Raw genomic sequence first — 23,875 nt, forward strand, 5'->3', positions numbered from 1 at the left:
CAGTTCTGGTTTGATAAGCTTTATCTTATATTTGTCTGGGGAATAGATTGTTAGCCCTGCCTGCCATTGCTATGGGAAGGGGTGCATCTTTTGTCCAGTTTAATCCTTTATAATCTCCAAAATAGTTTGCCATTCAAGCTTTTATTAATGTGCAAAAGTGAGTATACATATGTGGGGAGAAAATAAAATTTGAATTGTTCTTTTTATTTAAGGCTTGCAACAAAGACGACAACCCCCTGTTCCACAAACCTCTTGCTCTGGGTCCCGGTGCTCTCTGCGAGCACGCTGAGTAAAGTGAAATTCATGTCTGAGGACCAGTCATCGGGGCAGGATGGAGAGCTTGAGCTTGCAAGCAGTGACCCTTAGTGACGGGACGACAGCCTACATTCAGCAGGCTGTCAAAGGTAACGGTTCCTTTGGGCTGCGAAGTCTAAAAGTCTCTTGATTGACACTGTGAAATTAAAGTCAGACTTATCAAAAGTGCCCTCACGGCACGCGAACTCTCGTGCATCTTGTGTGGTTGCTTGGTACAGGAAACTAGCAGCTCTCTGTTAGATTTGCAGAGAAGAGTGACACAGCAGAAATAAAACATGCCTTTGGTTTGGAAATAAAGCTTTGGAGATGGGAGAGCTGTTGCTGTAGAAAATGAAGGTTCTGTTCAGGCTAGAGTGAGCCTTGTTCTCTCCAGGGTAACTGGGGAAATGGAGTTCATGCTATGGCCTGCAGGACTCTATTCAACCAAAACTTCCTCTGAAGCTAAGCAGGATGTTTTACTTCACTGAGATGCATAGATTTGGTTCACGATAGTGCTTTTCTCACTCAAAGGGGTGCTGAGCTTGGTGTTGGTTAACTGAAGCGGTATCAGTGCCAAATTCAACACCTGCCCTTATTTTGGTGTATGTGAGGTGCTGCTTCACCACCCACTGTTCCTGAGAAAAGGAACATGCTGTTTCCCAGCCTGTGGAACAGGATGGTTGAGTTGTGAGGCTTCATGTCCTAGGGATTGCTCTCTTGCTTGCTTTTCTGTGCAAACTCGCTGCAAGTTTATTGTGTGTGTGGAGTTGGACTATCTTGAAAACCACTAGGTTTTGTGACCCGCCCAAACATTGTGCACCAGGTGAAAGGAACCTGCATTCCTCATGTTCAAGTGGGACAGAGCAATGTCCTCTCTGCATCAAAATAATTTGGTAACTAAAACATTATTATAGGGTTACTCAGGGTTACGTTATTTTAAAAGTCCAGTCTTCACAACCCATCAAGGGTAGCAACACTTTAGGTCCCTTTAGGTCCTGTAATTTTTTCCAAGAGTTGATCCTCCACCAAAGTAGAAGAAAATAAATCTTCAGGCTCCTGCTGATGCCATTAAAAGCTCCCAGCTGAATTTTTCTCCAGCACAAGTGTAATTGCTTTCTACTTTAGATCCAAAACGCTTAGCACACATCATTCTTTCTGCTTCTTGGCTTACACGGCTGTGAAGGGCAGCTTGTAAACAAGTGATGACTGAGGTTCTTTGTTTTGTATCCTCCTGTCTAGGAAAGGGAAGCTCCAGCATTTCTGGGAACTTAAGTGCCTCTATGGCTATTCAGGGGAAAGCTTGATAAATAACAGCTTATAAGTAACAGTTTCACTGTCTTCTGTGGGACTGGTTTCCTTGCGAAGATGCCGCAAAGGGGACAGCTCATGGGACCAGAAAGACTGGACTCTGCAGGCAGTGCTGATGGCATTTTTTTAACTGTTTCAGGTGAAAAGCTGATTGAAGGGCAAGTCATTGAACTTGAAGATGGGACCACAGCTTATATCCATCAGGTGACAGTTCAGAAAGGTGAGGACCATAAGTTCACCTCTTTCTTTTTAGCAGGACGTTGTAGATGTAACTGCAATTGTCTGTGTTCCAACAGTCGGGCTCCTCTATTAGCTCTAGCTTTAAGAAGTCCGTATAGGTGTAGGGTTTTTTTTCTTGCCCATGGTTTTGAGGCTGAATGAGTAAGGACATAGAACATGTGATTTCCTGCAAAGTTTTTAGCAATCTGACCAGAAGGCAAATTTGCTGGTGGTGTAAGCAAATGTTTGTTTCACCTGTGGGCTCTCTCACAGTTGTCAGTCTGACAGATCACAAGTCTACAAGCAAGGCCAGTAAGCTGTGTGCTGTGTTTGTGCCAACTACAGAGCCCAAACAAAGTTTGTTTCACATGGGAGCAGTTGGACAGGAATTTCCGCTGAACTATGAGATAATATATTACTTCTGGAATAGGTGTTCGGGGGCGGAGGGTGGGAACTGTTGGAAGCAATGCCGCCTTGGTCATCGACCCATCAGCCAATGTCACTGCCAAAATGAGGTGACATTAATTAATCTGAGAGGTGATGGGAATTCATTTCATGTGACAGGCACCAGAGTGGCACAGAGGGATCCTCCCTGACCACGATAAGATGTAAAAGGGCAGGTAGAAAGAGCTCTGTTGCTTTGGGCAGTCCTTCCTTCACCCTCCCAAGCTCCTTGTATGCCACCTCCCTTTTCTGTTCTTAAAAGGATGCTTGAAACCCACTTTCTATGCTTGGCTGTTCCCCTTTCCTCCCTTCATCCTCTTCCCTGCCTCCAAATGCACATGCACAGTGAGAGGGGTTTTCCTTCTCACCCCTGCTTCCCCTGCCATGGGATGTTTGTGTTCTCCATCACACACCCCCGTGCCAGAGCCATCCTTCTTGTCCGGGACATAATCTGGCATTTTGGAATTGGTGAGATACTGCATTACCCCAATGAGCTAAAGAAGTGTGGTTAAGCTATGCATGAAGCCTTAAAAACCTCATAATTCATGTTGGAAGGGCTCAAGTGGTGTCTTAAAACCTGGAGTTGTAGTTGACTTTCAGTGCAAGCAGGCAGCCCTGCTGTGTCCTCTTCTGTGGGCGTGAAGACTGTAGGGTTCAGGAACTGATGCAGTATCCCCGCCATCCCACCTGAGTCTTCCAGTAAGGTGTGTGGATTTTTTTCTTTTCTTTTAGAGTCTGTGGCTTTTGAAGACGGTCAGCCAGTGGTGTTGGAAGATGGCAGTATGGCCTACATACACAACACAGCTAAAGGTAAAGTGTTCCCTGTTCCCTTGGCAGCCGGAGTAGAAGCTGCTAAAGTGTCACAGATTTCCAAGGCTGTAGGTGGCCCAGGGAGATGAAGAGTGCCTCGCACTCAGCAGCTCTTTTACATTTGATGTTATTGGTTTCCTCTTGCAGAAAGTTATGACCCCAGCACCTTCGAGGCCGTCCAGCTGGAGGATGGCTCCACTGCCTATGTACATCGTCCTGTCATCGTGCCACCTGGCAGCACCATCCTGGAAGTGCAGGCAGAAACTGGGCTAGAGGAGTTGGCTGGAGAGGAGGCAGATGATGCCTTTGATGTCGAGACCATTAATGCATTAAAGCAGTACGCCAGTAAGGTGAGGACGCAACGCTTCTTTCATGGTCTGCCAGCAGCACTGAGGGGCTGGAGTAGTAGTCCACGTTTGGCCTGGGTTTTAAGTGTCCTCCCTTCGTTAGTACTTCTGTATATTTGTTTTTCAGCAATGCCAGCTTTGAGAAGAGAAGCTGGACAGGGCTGCAGTGGGAGTGCCACCACTGACAGGTGGCTGACAGTTAAGGGTGTAGAACAGGGCAGTTTCCTGCTGGACCCTCTAGCTGGTTCCTACAGTGTCCCTCCTTGTAGGTGTTTTCTTTCTCTTTGCCTGGGTTTCTCATAACGCCACCTGGGTATGATGTTCTCTTCCACAGATGATTCAGGCAGCAGATCAAGGCTAGCCTTTTACATGTCAGGAGTGGCTAAGTTATGGCCACTGTTCCCCACATTGACAAAGGCCTCAAAAACCAAACCAGCTTCAGATCCTAACGTGTTGTCACTGCAGTGCTCCATCTCAATGTCTTGGGTGCTGCTAGTTTCTCCCATCTTCACGGTGGTGTGTGAGAAGGGGCTACCAGGAGCGTGCTGATACAGTGCTCAGCTGGGCAGCACTAAGATTTGCCGACGGAGACCTTTCTGCTGTCGTAGGACCAGCCTCCCCTAGCTGTCTGGAGAAGAGTGGAGTGGCACTGCTGATGTGAATGCCTTCCTGCTTGGGTTGCTCACCCTGTTCCATGCTGTACAGGGAGGCACGAACAGTGCCCATCCTTCTTTGCTTGCAGGTGTCTGACAAGGAAGAGGAGGGAGCGACAGACACCTGCCATATGAAGAGTGAGGACTCCAGTGACGTCCCTTCCCAGGTCTGAATTTTTCAGGGATGCATTTCTGAAACTAGGCCAAACTCCTCTTGATGCAGAGCACTTTGCCAGCTAGTAATTAAAAAAGCTTTGTGGCTTCTCTGCAAAGTTAGCAAATATATTAGCTACGAGTTTTACAAATGAGCTAAGTGAAGCACGGAGAGGTGAGTTATGTGTCTGAGAACACCCAGTGAGCTGGGAGGTGGGAGTGGGAAATGCTGGTTCCTAGACCCCTGTCCTGTCACCTGCGTTGCACCATATGTGTACAAGCTGTGTTTGCAGGAACATGTTTTTGTGAGGATAACTGAAGGAGCGCGTATGTATAGCAAGGAGGGAAATTATTTGTGTGGGCTTTGTGAAGCCTGCTGTAGTGGCTCGCTGAATTAATTTCCATACGTCTCTCGGCAGGATTTGCAGGAGGAGGAAGTGCACAGCAACGAGAAGGGGCAGCAGGTTGGCAGTAGAGCTTTCCGTTGTGGGTACAAAGGCTGTGGCCGCCTCTATACCACCGCCCACCATCTAAAGGTAAAGCAGGTAACATGCAGTCACGCAGTGTGCAGACCAGACATGTCCCCGTGTTACAGTGCCAGAGCAGAATGCTGCTGTACAAAAGGCTGAGCTGTGTGCCTGGCTCCCCAAGAGATCCAGATGTGTTAATTGGCCAAGGTGAAATCCAACAGAGAACTTCAGATTCTCTCCACCGGCTAGATTTCTCCACACTGTTTTCCTTCCTTCTCGTCTTGGACCTCATTTTAGGGACCTGTTCTTTCTTTTCCAGGTACATGAACGTGCTCACACAGGTGACCGGCCATATACGTGCGACTTCCCAAGCTGTGGGAAAGCATTTGCTACAGGTAACAATTTCTCTTTTGAGGAAATTTTGTTTTCTGTCCTGTCCAAGCCACTCTTGAGTATCTGCCCTGGCTTTTTTCCAGCAGAGCACAATGAGCGTAGCTTTTAAAGCCTTCTGAAAAGGAATTGCAGCACAGGAGACTGCCCGGGACTTGATTGATTATGGACAGATTAAAGGAGTTACAGGAACAAGCTGAGTTGTCAGTGGTGGTGTGAGGCTGGTTGGATATTTCTTCCCCTTCAGCTTTGCAGACACAGGACAGACATTCAAAAATGCATGAACTCAGCGGTGGTACACAGCTTGCCATATTATTCCCTTCTCGTTATAAAATTAATTGTGGTTTCTTTCCTGGACAGGGTATGGGCTGAAGAGCCACGTGAGAACACATACTGGTGAGAAACCATACAAGTGTCCCGAAGATGTGTGCAGCAAAGCCTTCAAAACCTCTGGGGATCTACAGAAACACATCCGGACACACACAGGTGAGCAGTACAGGAGGAGAACTGAGCTGCCCGTTGAAAGGGTCTCCAAGATAAAGTACTGCTTCAGCCTTTGTCCAGGACGAGCCTTTTTGTATCTTGGCTGAAGCAAGGCAGAACTGAAGTTGTCTTCAGACAGAAGTAGATGGGTGGCAGTCGTAGTACTAGGGATTCTCGACTCAGTTACGAACAGCAGAGCAAAAGGTGTAGGGATGCCAATGTTGCTAGAGGAAACATGCCAGCGGTTGCATCTGATCTGAGGTCTTGTTGTTGTAATACTGTGGAGGAGGGAAGGGATAGAGGTGTCCAGGGCATTCCAGGTAGCTGCGTTGTAGCAGGACTCTCATCCACGTTACTCTGTCCATGCAGGTGAGCGTCCCTTCAAGTGCCCCTTTGTGGGCTGCGGCCGCTCTTTTACCACATCCAACATCCGCAAGGTTCACATCCGAACGCACACAGGCGAGCGGCCGTACATGTGTCCGGAGCCCAACTGCGGAAGGGGCTTCACCAGTGCCACCAATTACAAGAACCACATGAGAATCCACACAGGTAAGAGGAGGAGAGGGTGAAACGCAGACAGCTCCTCCCCAGTCAGCTGCCTGCACTCACAGCGTGTGGCAGCAGGGAAATCTGTGGGACTGAAACGGCCGTTTCCAGGCCGGGTATTGCAGGGGTAGATCTGGGGGTAGCCAGGGAGTTAAAGGAAATAGGAATTGCTTTATTGGGCTGATTATTGTTCCACCAGTCTGTCTCCAGCTATTCCCTCTTGGTGGGGAATCCCTTCCCAGAGCATGAGGAGGGTGAGCGGGTTAAGCTCTGCTCTGTGGCCTCTGCCCTAGGAGAGAAGCCGTACATGTGCACTGTGCCAGGCTGCGGAAAGCGCTTCACCGAGTACTCCAGCCTCTACAAGCACCACGTGGTCCACACGCACTGCAAGCCCTACACCTGCAACAGTTGTGGGAAGACCTACCGCCAGACCTCCACGCTGGCCATGCACAAGCGCAGCAGCCACGGCGAGCTGGAGGCCACGGAGGAGAGCGAACAGGCCCTCTACGAACAGCAGCAGCTGGAGGGTGAGCAAGCAATCCCCCATCGCCTGCGGCAGGCTCGGCTCAGGCCGTGCGGCAAAGGCGAGAGAGATGACAGCAAGAGCTTGCGGCCGCTCCCCTCTCTCTCAGACCCAGGTCTGTGCTGTGGCCTCCTGGCTCCCCCGTCAAACCCAGATCTGTGGCACAGATGAGAGAAAAGGGCTCCCCATGGTCCTCGCTGTATGTCACGGGTCGGGAACGGACTCCTGCCCGCTCTGTAGTACAGGGAGAGGTAAAGACCCTTCTTCCCAGGCCAACACTGGGCTCTTGTCATCATCTTGTGCTCTTCTGTGCTGGCCTTTAAGGCAACAGGCAGGTCCGGGGGTCAGGCGTGTGCTTTCACACTCTGATTAGCGCTTCTCTCACCCTTTTTGCTCTTCACCTTCCCTACTCAGCTGCTGCTGCTGACAGAGGCTTCCCCCTGAAGAGCCAGCGTATTGCTTTCCTGTCAGAGATGGAGGAAGATGAAGAAGAAGAGGAAGAGGAAGATGGTATGCCTACGCAGGTCTCGCTTATCTCTCAAGATGGGACAGAGCAGGTATGGACACTGACAGCCTCCAGCACATGGGGGACAGCAGTTATCTGAGTGAGATTCTGCCTCTACCCAGCCTTGCTCTTCTCTTTAAGGTTTTTTTCCAGCGTGAAACAGGCCCTGGGGCTTCCTGGGCTCTGTCTGTCATGAGGGCTCCCTCCCTACGGCCTTACCCCACTGTGCAGTCTTGACGTGGAGGGTAAAGGACAGGCCTCTCGTCCCCGCCTCGCCTTCTTGCTGGACACGGGGTCTTGCGGGTGTTTGCCCAGGCTTGCGTGCAGCGCCTGGCAGCCCTCGCCTCCCGGACAGCTGTCGAGAGGCAGCTCCCGACTTCTGCTGACACACGCTGGATTTGGAGATCGGTTTTTTCGTTGTTTGTACACAGCAGTGCTTTTCTTGTACTTCCCTCCAGCAGCTGCCAGTGTGCTGACTGGGAAAAACTCCTTTCTGTGGCACGGGGCAAAGGACCCAGCTGCCACGAGTAACGCTTATTTCCTCTTAGTCTGAGATGCTCCCCGCTGCAGCGATGCACAAGCTGTCCCTTCAAAGCCTGGAGAGAAGATGCTAAGTGGGAAGGGGAGGTGTGGTAGAAGGGGGGAGGGCTGGAGACCTGAGGTCTGGGAGTTCTCCCTTGATTCTGTCCATGACCCTGGGCAAAAGTCCTTGGAGTTCTCTGTGCCCTAGCTCTTGCATGCAGAGGAGGAGAGAATATTTCATCCTTACTGAGACCTTTGTGTTGCTAAACTCGGGAGTTGCGTAAGGCTTCCTGAGAAGCCGTCCTGGCTCAGAGCATCCACTGTTATCCCGCCCAGGTCAGTTTGTCGCAGGAAGACCTGCAGGCCCTGGGCAGTGCAATCAGCATGGTGACGCAGAGCGGTGCCCTCGCCGTGCCTAAGGAAGAGCTGCCGGGTGATGACACACACACCGTGACTGTGGCCAACACTGATGGCACCGAGACGCAGCCGGTACGGACAAAACTGGGACCTTCCCTTTTGCCTGCGGAGAAACAGCCTGCTAGAAGGGAACTGCATTTTCTTTTAAATCATGATCGTTTTTTATCTTAACTTTTCCTAGGTTACCATAGTCAATTCTGGGGCAGCCATGTCTGAGGAATCAGCCATCCCATCCCTCCGTCATCAGCAGGTGGCATTGCTGGCTACCGCCAACGGCACCCACATCGCAGTGCAGGTACCACACAGCTCCTGCCACGTTCCCCTTCGTTCCCCCATCCACCCGCTGGCTTCAGCACTTACCCTCTTGCTCTGCTGCATCGCCTCTTGCCCAGGGTGCTTGCTCCTTAATTCCCAGATGCCCTGTACACAGAGGAGAGCAGGGACGTGCTCCTTGGGTTGCAGAACGCTCCTTTGTAAACAGCCTTTCCCCATCGTAGCCGGATCTCTCTCTGCTTTGCCCCTCTGCCTCATACTTGTGTCACCCACTGCCGATCCTTCGCACCTCTGTCCTTGCTGGGGGCTGCCCCGAGCGAGCCCGCACCTCCTGAGCCCACCTTTTGCGAGGACAGCGTTCTCTCTCTTTCCTCCCCTAGTTAGAAGAACAGCAGAGCCTGGAGGAAGCCATCAGCATGGCCGCAGCAGCAATCCAGCGTGAACCTGTAACACTTGACGCAGCCGTGTCTGAGAATGGGTGCTGAGACCCTGCAGAGCCTCCCGGGCAGGGAGAGCAGGCAGCCCGAGCCTGTTCTCCACGGGAGCTGCAGGAACCGGGCCGGCTGGTGCGCAGAAGAGGTGCGGTACACGAGCGAGGGAAGGTGTCTGGGACCAGTAGCCAGCGTGTGCACCGCGCAGGCGGTGAGGGCTGATGCCGGCAGCGGTGGGCTACCAGAGTGGCCCTGTTCGAAGGGCTCCTCTCTCCGTGGAGGGATGTCAAAGATACTTGCCTGCTGCCTTTTCCTGGAGGCTCTGCTGTTTTCCTGAGCTCTGAGCAGCAACTTCCCTGCTCCTTGCCTTGGGCACTGACTCCCTCTGTCTGGAGGAGATGGCAGATTGTGTCTTCTCATACTTATTTCTTCATGGCTAATATTTCCAAGACCTGCCAGTCTTCTGCAGCAGATGTGGAGCCACAGAGATTTCAGCAGTCTCTGGGAGTGCAAGATTTTTTTGGAGAGGCACTTCCTGCCCTCTCCCTCTAGGAATGGTCCAACAGCTCCCCGTTCCTGCCCGCCCCTCCAGGTAAGGGACAAGTGGGCAGCTTAGGCACAGAAGCAATAAAGCCACATCAAAGCAAGCCCAGGCTCTCCTGGGCTCGGTGTCTGGAGTGGTGACCAGTTCCCAACGCTGGAGCGAGCGCCTGGGCTGGCTCCGACAGTAATTTTCCCATCTCTTTATCACACTCCGCTCTCGAGCAGACTTCCTTGGCAGACTCAGCGCTGTGGAGCGGAGCAAAGCGCTCCCTCCTCCGAAGCCAACCAGCACTTGTTGGGGGCTGAGCTAGACTTGGATGTAAATACTGAGTTACAATAAAAACAAATTAAAATTTTCCTTTTTAAAAAAAGAAGCACCCTTCTCTCTTTCAGTCCCTGGGGCCAGTGGCTGGCAGAGGGTGGGACGGATGTTACTGTTTTGCAGATGTAAGGATTAAGGAAGTTCAGGAGATTCGCTGAATTGACCAAAAGTGCAGTGATTGTCCAAAACCAGCGCTGAGGAGGGGTGCGAGCAACATAAGTTGTTAACCTCCGAGCTCTCAGCATGTGTCTTGGAGGGGCTACGAGCTGTCTCTTGAATCTCAGATCAGGCCTTGGCTCTTCTCTAGCAAGCCTAGATTTAGGGAATTGTGTCAATACAAGAAAAATGTGTCTGTGAACGCATCCTACAACCCTCTGAGCTGGGGAGAGAGACCTGGGCTGGCTTCCTCAACCCAGCAGGATTAACCTCAGCCCCTCCGCTGCGTACCTCCGCCCCGGGCAGTTTGTGCACAAAGCCAGCGCAGAGAGCACCATAGAATTATAATTTAGGTTGGAAAAGACCTTTAAGATCATCGAGTCCAACCGTAAACCTAACACCAGCGCAGGCTCCCAGCAATCAGGTGTTTATTTTTTTGGATATACCCGAGGAGTTTACAGAGGAAGAGGTTTCTGCAGGCGAGGAACGGGCATAACCCGGGAGGGATCTCCGCTCACCTTCCTTGGTGCGACTGATCCCAAAACAAGCAGGGCTGGAGCCTTTCCAAAAAGGCACGGCCCGCGCTCCCGCTGCGAGGGAAAGCTCTTCATTTAAATCCCAGAAGAGGAAGCTGCTATTTGAGTCAGGGAGGGGATTTCTCTCCGCAGAACACGAATGCCGAGAAAGCTTTTTGATCTCTAGGCTGAGCTAGCGAAGCGTTCCGAATCCCTGTCCTGTTTGTGCTGCTCCCTCAGCCCTGGATTGTGCTTCCCTGGGTGGAGGGAGGGGGGTAAATCTCTCTGCGGGTGGAGGGGAAGGGGGAAAGCCCTGCAGCCCAGGGGACCGTGGGGCCGAGATGGGGACGGTGGGGGCCGAGGTGGGGCCCCGTGGCCTTCTCCGGGGCGCGCCCAAGCAGATGGCGCTCCTGCTTCGCGCGTCCCCCGCCGCCCAAGGCTGTCGAGGCAGGCGGTTTCCTGGAACCGGATCCTCGGCCTCGACAGAGCCGCCTCTGCCATCGCCGCCTGTAGCCATGGACCTGCGAGCGGAGCTGCTGAAGTCCATCTGGTACGCCTTCACCGCCCTGGATGTGGAGAAGAGCGGCAAGGTCTCCAAATCCCAGCTCAAAGTGAGTCCTTGGGGTGGGGTGGGGTGGGGTGGGGTGGGGGGGGGGGAGGCTCGGATGGCCCCGGCGTGGGGCTGGTGGGTGGGCTGCCAGGGGCAGAGCGGGTCCAAGGGATGCTTTGCATCCCTTTTGGGTTTCCACGGAGGAATTGTTAAATATGAAGGTTAATAAGACCTTGCTGTCGCCTCCACGCTGATTTTGGTGAAGTTCTCCGTCTCTGCCTCGTCTCCCTTTAAAAACAAAAAAAGGTGGGGGGAGTTAATGCTCAAACGTATTTTCTAGGTGAAAATGAGGAGAAATGTAATTTTTAGTTGTTTTCAGTTTCTTACGGTTTTTTTATGCCCAGCTAACAGCCCAAACTCAGTTTATATTTTCTTGCTTGCCAGAGCACCCGCGTTTCTGCTTCCTGTTCAGCCAGCGGGTCGGTAGGTAGAGGCAGACCATTTTTAAACTCAAACTCCTCGGTGATCTGGCCAGAAATAACACAGCGCTTTTAAAAAAATCTCTGCTTTCCCCTCTCCCCCGCCCCCTTAGCAGTTTTGCAGAGGGCTCCTGCGTTCAGCCTTTCCTCAAAACCATCATGGCTTTAAAAACCTTTTTGTCGGCCTCCAGGATGGGGTCTGGTCGAATCCGCCAGGTTGCACCTTGGCTTCGACAATAATTATTGATTTTTTTAATGTTGGTTTTTTTTTCCCCCTTTGCAAATGATGGGATTCCTTTTTTGTTGCCACATAAACGTCCCGTTGTGGTTCTTAGGCTGGCGCCGGGGTTGGAAATGCCGGTTGGAGCAGGGGGCTGCGATGCAGCGGAAAGACCTGAGCTAGAAACATGCAAAACACGGAGACGTGTTGCGTCAGGGCTTGGCAGCTGCTGCCAGTCTGCGAGATGAGTTGTGAAACGCTGCAAAGAAACCTCTTTTCCTTTATTCCCTCTACTTTATAGGGCTTCCCTCGGGACAGACTGCAGGGAAGGTGCTGGGCTTGGCGGGGGGGGCATGTTTTGCCCCAAAATTAAAGAGTTTTGTTTGCAGGGGTCTGGAGGAGAAGCAGCAGGAGCTGGGCTCCTCCTGCTCGGCTGCTGCCTTTGCAGCCGAGAGCCTTCAGCTGCTCCCCAGAAACTCATTGCACGTGTGCCCTGCGAGCCACGCTTGCCTACTTAAAACTGTAGAAATACCTGAAGGAATTAAGGAAAATCCCAAAGTAGGCCAGGGCCTAATTCCCCTTGCTAATCCCCGAGAAGGGCTGCTGTGCTCCCCTCACAGCATCCCCTGCACCCAGGCTTTGGGTCCTGAGCCCACCCCAGGCATGCTGCCCGTCCCGAAAGCGCCGGCGTGAACATGTGCAGCGGTCGTCTTGAGAGATCTTTATCGCCGGCGACGATGCTGAGGCCACAGAGACCCTCACTTTAACGGCAATTTCCTAGAAAGTTTGTGCAGGGGGGGACGGGGAGCTGCAAACCCTCGTGCAGGGGCTGTGGGGATGCTGGGGACGGTGTCTCCGCAGTGGTTTTGCCCAGGGTGACATTTAAGAGAGGAAGGGAGATACGCCCCTCGCTGTTTTTCCATCCACCTTCAGCGACGGGACGGGACGGCGGCGGGTCGGGCTGCACCGTTGCACAGCTCTGCTCAACTCTGGATAACTTTCCACCCGCCTCGAGGCTGGGGAGAGCTGGTTTCCATCCCCCGTTGCTGCCAAACACTGGCTCAGCTTTGCCCCAGCCTACGCAAGCCAGCAGTGGCGTTTCTGCTCGTTCGGTGCGGAAGAAATCTAGGGTCTCACAGGTTTGAGCAATAACGTGTTAAAGCCGCGGCGGCCGTGCCCTCTCCAAACCCCTCCCGGGTTGTGCGAGCCGGGCTGCGCTCTGCTCCCTCACCCAGGCGTGTTGCTGCAAGAAGGGTCTTGAACAAGGGTGGGAGAAAACGCCCGTGTTCGCAGCATTTGCACCTCCAGAAACAAAACCAGCCCCAGGAGGTGGGGTGGGATTTTGCTGGTAGATGAGCAGCACGCCGGCGGGAGCTGGGTGCTTAACTCCTCCTCCCTCTCTCCAGCTAGTTGCATAAGTAAATTTAGCAGCGTTTCAAAGCGTGATGGCGAAGCTGTGGGAAGCCGTTGGGTTCAGCAGTTGAGTTCTTTGCATGGACACTCCTATGCGAGCAAGCGCGTGCATATATGTATGTGAGTGTAGGTGTGTATCTGCACAGGAAGGAAAGACAGTCTTGTGGTTGAGTGCTACGCGTCGAGAGATGTCGGGTAGTTCTGTTCCCAGCGCGGGCATGCGCCAGCCCTGCTCTTGGACGAGCTTTTATCCTCTCCGTGCCATTGCATCCTCCTTGGCCGAGCCGGGGGAGCTACTCCCTGTCTCTGCGGATGCTGGCTGGGATGCGGGATGCGGCTGCCGCAGGCAGGGCAGAGCTGAGCCCTTCGGGGTGGCCGAGCCCGGCTGGGGCAGGCAGGTGGGAGCCACCGAGCACTATCCTGGTGCTTCTCGGCATCTCTGCTCCGCTCCCGTCCCTGTTGCGGAGGGAGAGGAGCGGTTTGCTGAGCGGTCCGAGAGCTCAGTCTCCTCAGGCTGCCTGCTACAGCAAAGCCCTTGGGGAGCGGAGAGGAGGAGGTGGGGGACAAGCGAGTGGTTTAAATGTGTGTCGGGGGGCACAGGGATCCCCCACCCACTAGCGTGGGGTTGCAGGCTCGGGGTGCAAATGGCAGGGGAGGTGGCTCTTGCTCGCTTTTTGAGAAAGAACCCATAGCCCGTATGGGTCTCTGGGTATAACTGGTGCCTTGGGGGGCTGTGTTAGCACAGCACAGCCGGTTTATGGACCCCCCCGGGGGCAGGACGGAGGTGCCTGCCTTGGACTGAAAGCTCCTCTGCTTGTTACATGCACAAAAGGCTCTTGGCACAGGGCAGCGGGTCCCAGTTTGGCCAGTAACAGGTCTGAGAGCAGCTCATCCATTTAAGCAGGGGGGGAAAGCCTTCCCTGAGGTCAGGAGCTGATGGTCCCAGGGCTGGGCTTGAGCCAAGGGGTCCTGGCTGATGGGGTGGCGAGGCAGCCGTCCCCGCTCGTGTCCTCCTTGCTGCAGAAGATGAGCAGCTAAAGGGACCCTCGCCGCTGGCAAAGGCTCCCGGCACTGGGGGTCCCCTGGGACAGGACTCCGTGCACTGCCAGCTCTGGGGAGGCTTTGATTTTCTCAGCAGGGCCAGTCTGCTTGCACATGGGGAAACCGAGGCAGCAGCAGCAACACTCCCTGCGTGGTGCAGGAGCCCTGATCCCACCCGCCAGGGCCAGAGGGGTTTGTGTTTAACACAGGGAGCCAGGCTTCAGCCCAAAAGGTCACCCCCCCAGCCCTGGCATCGCCCCTGGCATCTCCCACAGCGGAGAAGAGGGGCTGCCATTCTCCAGCCGCGTTAAATATTCCACCCCCGGCTCCGGCTGGCGTCCACAGCGGCTGCAGAGAGGTGGGAGTGGGGGGTGATGGGGGGCATGAGAGCAGAGGAGAGGGTGGAGAACAGCATCAGGGCTGGTGCTCAGAGGGATTTGGGGTGCTTGGGGGTGTCGGGCAGACCTGTGCCCCCCCCCAGCCATCCCCTGCACGCCGCAGGGGAAAGGTTGCGTCACTAAACCGCTCTCAGAGCATCCCTTCCCTTCTCCCCCCCCTCCCCGCCCCGTTATTTTCCCCTCCTATTCCTCGTTTCAGATCCTGAGGCGGGGTTTCCCACTTCTCCTCTCTCCGTGGGGTTGGGGCAGCCCCGGCCCCACGCACCCCGCCGGCAGCCTGGCCGGGGCTTTCCTCCCCACACCGCCCCACTTTCATTTTGTAGGTGACCGCTCCGGTGAGCGGAGAGGCTGTGGTTTGCGGTGTGCCGGAGCAGATGGAGGGGCTCGGGGTGCCGGCCGCGGCCGGGGGGCACATGCAAGACCTCCCAGGGCTTTTTGGGGTGCTGTGAGAGGAGGTCCGAGGGATGGGGACGAGGTCCCACATGGGAAACGGGGAATGGGATGCAATACCCAAACTTTCAAGCCATCCTGATGGATTCGTTAGTCATCCCGGAGGATGCCCAGGGTGTTTCCATCTCTCCCTACCCCTGCGCGGACGCCGGGGCTGCACTGAACCCCGAGAGGCCCAGCCGTAGCAGCGGCGCTCAGGGCTACAGCCCGCGCGGTGTTTGAGCAGAGGGTGGAGTCCTGCCGATAACATCGGTCCGGAGGGTGAAAAAGAGAAAGAAAATCTGGTTGAGCAAGAACCGACTCCAGCTGCAGCAGCCGGCGTGGCCTCCGGCGGCTCCTCTCCTGCTGGGAGGAAATTTCCAGCCCCGCACGGAGAGGAGCAGGGATGCTGCACGCCATCTCCTCCAGCCCCTCTCTTGAAACCCTGGCAAGCTGCACCTGCAAACCCTACAAGCCGTCTCTGCAAACCCTGGTGCAATGGGACGGCATCAGTTTGGAACGCTCGTTTAACCATCTCCTGCTTGCTGGGAGGTAAAGACAAGGAGACAACTGCCTGCCCGGCATCGTGAGCCGGAGATGCTGGTGGTGCTCACGGGCAGCCTTGCTCCGGGCTCTGGCTGCTGGCCTGGCAGCAGCGTGGGCTTTCCAGCACGTGGGAAATTTGGGAGCTTCAAAACATGCTTTGTTTTCGGGGATTTGAACAAAAACGGGCTGGTTGGTGACGCTCACAGACTGCTTCTGGAGATGGTATGTCTCCAGATCTCTATTGTCTGCTTCCATTCCAGACAAAACCTTTTCTTAGTTTCTTACAAATCTTCTCTTATTTTCATCTTTGCGTCTTTCTGTGCCCCGTTGGCAGAAAGCAACCGCTGCCAGGCTGGGCGCTGTCGTTTGTTACGTTTTCAAGAAATCACTAAGGGCACCTGCCAAAGAGCATGGCTTGGGGTGGCTTATCATCTTTTCTAGATCAAAGCATGTCCTGTTTGCTCTGTAATGTTTGAAACAGCTCTTTTTAAAAAAAAAAAAAAAAAAAGAAAAAAAAAGTTCCCCACATGCCAAGAAAGAAAAGAAACCAATGTGGAAAAATCCTCAATTCTTGCCTGTTTCTAAATGATTCTCTGAGGTTTACATTTGGGAATATCCCCCTGTCCCTCCGCCAAACCCAAACCGTGCCTCGATGCTGCGGCTGCAGGGAGGTGACGCTGGGCAGGGCACAGTCCCCGGGTGGGTGGGTGGCACGGTGGGGATGTGCTGGGGCAGGGTTGGAGGTTGTTCACCTTCTCCCCGTCCCTCGTGCTCGGCCAGGTGCTGTCTCACAACCTGTACACGGTGCTGTGCATCCCCCACGACCCCGTGGCGCTGGAAGAGCATTTCCGCGATGACGATGACGGGCCGGTGTCTAGCCAGGGTTACATGCCGTACCTCAACAAGTACATCCTGGATAAGGTGAGCCCCTCGGCCATCCCCCCCGACCTGCTGCGTCTCGGGTGGGGACACCACGGTGCCTGCTCTGCTCCCACATCCCGTGGGAGCCCCACGGCTCTGCTCCCCTCTGCTCTTGGAGATCCTTTGCCTTGGTGGGTGGAAAAAGGATACAGAGAGTTGGGGAGCACTCAGGTGAATGCCAAAACGAGTGAGAAATGTTTAATACTCAACATTTCCTTGGCAAGGATGAAGTCAGCCCTTTCCATCAAGGCTCTGGATGGAGGTGCATCCCTGCCCACATTTCCTAAAGGGCTCAGAGAGAGAAATCAGCCCCTTTTTCCTCTCCACCCCTGTTCAAATTTGAGGTGTGACCTCATTTGGCAAAGAGGAGGAGAGGGAGGAGGACGAGGTGCCGGGCAGGGGCAGAGGTTGGGGTGGGCAGGGGCTTTCTCCCTTTTTTCCGCGCGGCTCAAAGGCACCTTTGTTTGGCACAGCGAGACTTTGCGGCTGGGTGTTCATTTCCTCCAGGCATGCGAGGAGAGGAAAAATGACTGACAACTTTCTTCCACCGTGTGCTTGAAAGAAGGGGGGGCCCGGAGCTGGGTGCAGTAACCCTTCCCTCCCCTGCCGCTTCCCCAGGGCTCGGCCATGCCTCTCCCCAGCGTGCGGTGCTCCGTGCCGGGCTCCGTGCCGGTCCTTGCCTTGCCCTGAGCTGGTCAGGAGCTGCCCAGCCTGGTCCAGGGATGCTGATCTCAGCTGTGGGGATCTGATCTGCAGCGAGCGAGGGCAGAGCCTTCCCCAGCTCCCTCGGCCCAGGGCAGGCAGCTGCCCCAGGTCAGCTCAGCCCAATCTGCCTGTCACAGAGCGGCCAAAATCCTTCCAGTTTCCCATGTGGTTCTTTGCAAGATGATGTTTAAACCCCCTTCTTCTGGTTTTGCCATGTCTAATAAAATCCCAGAGGCAGCCTGAGAAGGGGAAGTGGGTTTTCCTAGTAAGAGGGACTTTCAGCTTTCTGCCACCCAAAGGTTTTTCTCCAGCTCTGCTGCTGCAGGCTGCAGTTTGCCCTCGTGCCGGCGGTGCACGGCTCGCGCCGCTGGGATGGAGCAGCCAGACGCAGCCAGGCTCCTTTGGTCCCCATCGCAGTTCACCGATGCCGCGCCAAAATTGCCACGCGAAGTGGCTCGCGATGCCGGGCAAGCGGTCACAGAAAGCTCATGGACAGGCAGCGGGGCCAAGGTTGATGGAGGCATCGTTCCTGCCTCCACTGCTGCCTGCCCGTGGGCCATCACTTCCCTTTGCTGAGCCCCAGTTCCTCTTTATGGGCAAATGGGATAACGAGAATGACCCAAAGCCGTGGAGGCACTGGGGATGTGGGCTTGGGAGAGCACCACACAATGCTGCATGTGCTTCACCATGGGGTTCCTGCTGGTGCTCCAAAGCCCGGCAGGACATGGCTGAGCCACCACGGCCATGCCACGGTGCCCGAGCGCTGCAGCAGTCCCGTAGCATCCTCTTTACTGGTCGGGACGCCTTGCTTGCCTGCGTAAGGGACCTGTGCTGGGGACGCGTACTCTGGCATCATAGGTCAGTGCCCACTTACGCTCTAATTGTGAGTCCCACGTATCAATCACCCCGTGCTTCTCACCGGCAGGGACAGGAGATTTCAGGCGTGAGGGTTTCTTACCTCCAGCGCTTCACCCCCCCGCCCCGAAACCCCCTCCGTAGCCCTGCAGCACCACGCTCACCCCCCTGACTCCTGCCCACAGGTGGAGGAAGGTGCTTTTGTGAAAGAAAACTTTGATGAGCTCTGCTGGACCCTGACGGCGAAGAAGAATTACAAGCCTGACCGGAACGGGAATAGCATTGTATCCCACCAAGATGCCTTCAAGCTTTGGTGTCTCTTCAACTTTCTGTCTGAAGACAAATACCCTCTCGTCATGGTGCCAGATGAGGTAGGACCTGCCTCTCCCCCCCTGATCCCTGTCCTCCCAGGGCTCTGCGCGCTGGCAGAGCCCCGTTTGGGGATGACACATCCCGCTATCGCTTCCTGGCATGGCCCACCACATCCTGCAAGATGTGGTGCTCCAGGGTGCGAGAGAGAGCAGGCCAGGGGTGGGAGGAGGGGGCTGTCTGCCCTGGGCACCCCCCGCTATGCCCACGGCCACCTCTGCTGCCCAGGGAGAGGGGGGTGACTGGGGAGCAGCTGGGAGGACCCCTCCAAAATGCTGAAGCCTCTCACACGTAGATGTCTTGGAGGATGAGGTGTGGGCTGGTCCGTATTGCTTTTCCATGGTCTAAGCCTACGCCAACGAGCTCTTTTGCCGGCTGTGAAATGAATGTGCCCGTTCTCAGAGCCCCAACCAAGGAGCATCTGCAGCTCAGCTCCTCCTGGGGCTGGTCCCTTGCCTCAAGCCCTTCCATCTCACCCAAGGGCTGTGTCGAGCATGGTGTTGGAGGACTCCTCCTGATTTTCATGGGGGAGAAAGAGAAGATGACAAAAAAACCCTTAAAGTCTGGTGCAATGGGAGGTTGCTGCCCAAGAAATCACTGTCAGGCTGGACGGGGCTGTGTCCCTCGTGCTGCTCTCAGCCCGTGCCACCACGAAGGCAGTGGCAGAGCAGACCCAGTTGTCCCTCTCCGTGCCCGCTGCCACCAGACGCTCACCCCCTGCCCAGCATCCGGAGAGTGAAGAGTGAGGTTGCCCTGGTTGCCCTGCAAAGCTACTGGCAGTAATCTCCAAATCTCCAAATTCCCCTGCAAAGCTACTGGCAGTAATCTCCAAATCTCCAAATTCCACCCGGCTTTTGGAGGGGGAGGTTCTCCCTTCTCCGGGGGTCAGATTGAACCCCCACGAGAAGGTGGACAGATCTGGGGAGGAGGAACAAGCTCAGAAGCCAAGAGCGGCCTTGCCAGGAGGAGCTCAGCTGGGCAAGCAGCTGCCGTCTGCTTCTACACCATCAACCTCCTGAGATCAGCAGAAAAGCCAAAAAAAAAAAAAAAATAAAAGGGCAAAAAAAGACAAGAAGCACAGTGCTGCGCAGACGTAGGAGGGCGACCGCACTTCCTGCTCCCCGGGAGAGGTGTTTCCTGTTCCCCAGACCATGACAAACTGAATCATCTTTCTGCTTATAGGGCTGAGCTCGGGGGGAAAAAAAAAAAGAAAAGAAAAAAATAAACTACATTAAATTCTTGCCCTTCTCCTAGTCAGATGATATTAAAAAAAGTCTAGCTGGGTGCAGGGACTCTGCTGTGTTTCGCCTTTCTGCGTGGCTCTCTGCAGTCACCCACCCTCCTTGGTCCTTAGAGCGTGGGTAGAGAAGAGCTGGCAGCAAAACTTGAGCTGAAATAAGTCTTCCTGACATCATGTCAACCATTTTAGCTCTTTTTTTTTTAAAGCAATTTATTTACAGTTTCAAAACGACGCTCATCTCCTCCGTAGGGACCTCTTCCCTTACTCTTCCCCAGTGTTTTTACGACATCAGCTGGAAACCAGAGCGGTGCTGAGGTCAGGGCCGTGGTCTGAGACGCCTGCCTTGCAGGCTGGCTGTGGGTGACAGCGGCGTTGCTCTGTTCTCCCTCAGGCACTTGACTTCTGCAGAGTTTTCTCACTCTGCAAACAAACAAGCCAAAACCATCTCAGCCTTGTGGTTAAAAGGAAAAACCTCCCAGTAGCGGTCAAGCTCTAACCCAGTGTCAACCTCCTGAGCCTGCCTGCTGCCTGAAACACCTTGGCCATGGCCATCAACCGTTGCAAGGGGCGATACCTCTGGGACAAGGGTCCTGCATCTCTAGGCTGGAAGGAGACGTGGTCTTGGGCTCTCTGAAATGGGTCGGTGGGGCAGGGACAGCTCTCACGTCTCCCCGTCGCTGAGTTCCCTGTCCCCACAGGTGGAGTACCTGCTGAAGAAGATCTGCACGGCCATGAACGTGGAGCTGAACTCCTGCGACCTGGATGACTACCTCTCCCAGGAGTCGCAGGGGCAGGGGGGGCTGACGGTCTGGCAGTTCCTGGACATGGTGAACTCGGGGCGGTTCCTGCGAGGCATCGAGCAGGAGGCCGTCAGCATGGCCGTGGAGGAGGTGTACCAGGAGGTCATCGAGGATGTGCTCAAACAGGCAAGGAGCCCACATGTCCTGGGGAACAAACCCCGTCCTGCCCCCCACCCCGTTTTTGATCCTCGTGTCTCTCGGGCGCAGGGCTACCTCTGGAAGAAGGGCCAGCTGAGGAGGAACTGGTCAGAGCGGTGGTTCACGCTGAAGCCCAGTGTCCTGTCCTACTACATGAGCGAGGAACGGAAGGAGAAGAAGGGGAGCATCGCGTTGGACAAGCATTGCTGCGTGGAGGTACGGCCCAGGCCATGCTCAGCTCGGGGACAGGAGACCCAGGAGATCCCCTTCAGACCCCAGGAAGGGGAAGCCAAGAATACACCATTTCACATCCATGAGCATGGGAGAGCCAGTCCTATGGCTGACGAACGTGGGGATAAGGTGGGGTACGGGGCGGTAACGCCATCCTGTGTCCTCTCCTTGCAGGTGCTGCCCGACCGGGATGGGAAGAGGTGCATGTTCTGCGTGAAGACCTCCTCCCGCACCTACGAGATGAGCGCCTCCGACACTCGGCAGCGCCAGGAGTGGACGCTAGGTCCGTGCCCGCCCTGTGCCCCCTCCCCAGCTTCCCCGTGCCCCCCACCGTGTCCCCACTGACCGTCCCCTTCCCTCCCCAGCCATCCAGACGGCCATCCGGCTGCAGGCTGAGGGCAAGAAGTCCCTGCACAAAGACCTGAAGCAGAAGCGACGGGAGCAGCGGGAGCAACGGGAGCAGCGCAAGGCGGCCAAGGAGGAGGAGACGCAGCGGCTCAAGCAGCTCCAGGAGGAGAAGGAGAGGAAGCTGCAGGAGCTGGAGCTGCTCAAGGAGGCCCAGCGGCAGGCAGAGATACTCCTGCAGGAGGAGGAGCAGCGGCGGAGGCAGCAGCACGAGGAGATGCAGAGGACCCTGGAGATCCAGCTGCGGGAGGCTGAGCAGGTGGGTGCATCCTCACGGCACGTCCTGCCACAGGGCTGTGTTGCTCATGGGGTGGGTGCTTCCTTCCCCTTCCCTTGCCCGTGGCAGCCCAGGGGGTTTGGAGGAGCTGTTAGGAGTACATCCCGCTCTTGCAACAATGCTGCTGCCACCCGTCACCTCTGGGCTCCCAGGAGCTGTATGTGACCCGGGGACGAGGGATGGAGGGGTCAGCACCGCTGTGCATGAGATACTCGAGGAGCAGGAGATGCGGACAGCCTGCCCCGGGGTGTATGAAGCTGGGGGGCAGGTGAGAGGCGAGTGGTAGTGCCGGGATGGCCAGAGAGCCCATTTCTGACCTTGCAGCCGGCGCCGGCTCCAAATGACACGGTGTGTCTCCTGAGCAGGGAAACAGCCTTGCTTTGGAGCTCTCTCCATGGGCGCTCCCTGGTGTGGGAGATGTCTGGCCCCATCCACCCAGGGATGGGGGCCCTGGGGATGGTGGCGGTGGCTCTGCCAGCCGCCCGTGCTGATGGCTCCTGTCCCTGCCGCAGGCTCGCGCCTCCATGCAGGCAGAGATGGTCCTGAAGGAGGCGGAGGCAGAACGTCAGCGCAAGCGCATCCTGGAGCTGGAGGACATGCAGGAGCGTCTCCAGGAGGCCCTGCAGCAGGAGGTGAAAGCACGGCAGGACGAGGAGTCCGTGAGATACGCACAGGCCAGGTAGGACCAGGGCATCCCTGCTCCTTCTCGACCAGCCCCACTCCCAGGGCAGCGGCTGGGCGTGGGGACACGCTCCCCAGGGCAATGCAATGCTCCCTGGGGTGCTGGGGTGTGCTGGTGACTTCCCAGTATGCCAGCAGGGATGGGGGAAGCTGGTGGATGAAGTGGCAGAGGGACATCCTCACCTCCTTGCTCTTCATCGACAGGCTACTGGCTGAGGAAGAGGAGAAGCTGAAGCAGCTGATGAAGCTGAAGGAGGAGCAAGAGGAATATATCATCAAAACTCAACGGGAGAAGCAAGTCCTCAAGCAGGAGATGGAGAACAAGAACAAGTGTCTGGAAGAGGCACAGAAGCAGCTGGAAGAAGTGAGAGTGAACAGGCAGCGGGTGGACCAAGATGTCATGGTGAGCATCACATTGGTGCCACATCCCTTCACGCTGCGAGCCCCGGGGGACTTCCCAGCCCTCCTTGAGTCACCTCCACACTGGGGAGGACCCAGCAGCTTTGGGGACCAAGCTGGCATTGCCTCGGGGGTTTTCTGAGCTGTGCCATGCGCAGGCGTGGGGTGATTCAGTGGCTGAGATGGGACAAGCGTGTCCTACCCCAGGGGGACAGCGCTGGCGTCCAGAGCAATGTCGACAGTGGGAGTGTGTGGAGGGGGGAGGATTGGAGGAGGAGCAGAAGACCTAGAGGAGGGTGAGCTGGGTCTCCATCCCAGAGGGAGTCTCCAATCCAGGCTTACTCAGGGAAGGGAAACTCCTGCCCGCGGTCCTGGGTCGGGGGCTGTCAGGCAGCTGGCTCACCCCTCTCCTCCATCCCCTCCCAGGCGGCCCAGCGGAAGCTGCGACAGGCCAGCACCAACGTCAAGCACTGGAACGTCCAGATGAACCGACTGATGCACCCCATCGGGCCAGGAGGTAGGAGACCAGCCATCACACCCTCCCCTGCCCCTCCTGAGCACGGCCACACTGGGGCACGAGCCCAGTCTCCCACCCATCTTCCCCTCTTTGAGGGCATCCGGGGGCTGGAAGGACCCCCATCTTTCAGAGAAGACACCCCAATGCCTCTGGCAAGGAGAGACCGCGCAACCCTTTTCCTTAGCTGAAAGGTCAATTTGGACCCCAGGTGAACAATCCTCTTTTTCTGTCCGTCCCCAGACAAGCGTACAAACGTGAGCGGAGGAGGCTTCGCTGGCTACCAACCCCTCCTCTCCCGGAGAGATTCCTCCCTCAAACTCAAGCAGAAAGCGGAGGATAAAGGCAGCAACCCCACGAGGGACAACAGCAAGGAAAACGTGAGCAACGGTGGGAACAGCGGCGTGCCGCCATCTCCGGATGCGGACACCATAGCCACAGAGCCCAGCAACTAGCCCGGCAGGATGGCAGAGCCCAGCGGGGAACGGCGGGGCCCAGCATGTCCCTCCGAGTGGACACAGTCAATACGGCCATCTCTGGATGGAGACAAGTGGGGACCAGCACAGAGCCTACAGGCAGAGATGCTCCCATTTTCTTCAGGGAAGGGCTGCAGCCACGATGTGCCAGGAGGCTCAGACAGCCCAACGTTGGGGAGAAGGCAGCGGGGCTATCTCCTCTGGGCTGCCCAGGTGTGGGACCTGGACTCAACTCCCCAGACTCTGGTTTCCACCCTGCCTAAAAAAAAACCAAAGCCACCGGTGGGTCTGGACCGCGTGGCCCAGGGCTGCAGCTCCCCCTTGGTTTCTACCAGCACCCCTGGGTGCACGACCCTGCAACGGCGGCTGCCAGGGAAGCCTTGGCAGACTGAGCGGTGCCTTCTCACCGCCCCCACAGAAAGTCCGGGGTGTCCTTAACTAACACGTGCATTCCCTGAAGGTGG

At 55.7% G+C, this 23,875-nt stretch overlaps 2 protein-coding genes across 4 annotated transcripts; both read left to right on the top strand.

The window, feature by feature from the left end:
- The first annotated feature begins 227 nt into the window (after positions 1–227).
- On the top strand, positions 228–9,684 carry ZNF76 (zinc finger protein 76). Of its 3 annotated transcripts, XM_050911582.1 has the most exons (14): positions 228–404; positions 1,742–1,822; positions 2,998–3,075; positions 3,223–3,425; positions 4,165–4,242; positions 4,648–4,764; positions 5,018–5,093; positions 5,449–5,574; positions 5,941–6,120; positions 6,411–6,644; positions 7,055–7,197; positions 8,004–8,156; positions 8,266–8,379; positions 8,738–9,684. In XM_050911582.1, the coding sequence occupies exons 1-14, from the start codon at positions 332–334 to the stop codon at positions 8,840–8,842; spliced, it is 1,761 nt and encodes a 586-aa protein (XP_050767539.1). In that variant the 5' UTR covers positions 228–331; the 3' UTR covers positions 8,843–9,684. The 3 variants fall into 3 exon arrangements, with proteins under 3 accessions (XP_050767539.1, XP_050767540.1, XP_050767541.1); XM_050911583.1 differs by lacking the exon at positions 4,165–4,242; XM_050911584.1 differs by lacking the exons at positions 4,165–4,242; positions 8,004–8,156.
- A 1,155-nt stretch (positions 9,685–10,839) lies between these two features.
- On the top strand, positions 10,840–23,681 carry DEF6 (DEF6 guanine nucleotide exchange factor). Its single transcript, XM_050911443.1, has 11 exons — positions 10,840–10,935; positions 16,181–16,321; positions 18,067–18,252; positions 20,189–20,416; positions 20,498–20,644; positions 20,834–20,942; positions 21,025–21,323; positions 21,854–22,020; positions 22,227–22,425; positions 22,848–22,938; positions 23,179–23,681. Exons 1-11 carry the CDS (start codon positions 10,840–10,842, stop codon positions 23,388–23,390), a joined length of 1,875 nt encoding a protein of 624 aa, XP_050767400.1. The 3' UTR covers positions 23,391–23,681.
- The last annotated feature ends 194 nt before the right edge of the window (positions 23,682–23,875 follow it).

The sequence above is a fragment of the Gymnogyps californianus genome, chromosome 27, assembly GCF_018139145.2.
Source record: "Gymnogyps californianus isolate 813 chromosome 27, ASM1813914v2, whole genome shotgun sequence".
In the NCBI taxonomy this organism is placed as follows: Eukaryota; Metazoa; Chordata; class Aves; order Accipitriformes; family Cathartidae; genus Gymnogyps; species Gymnogyps californianus.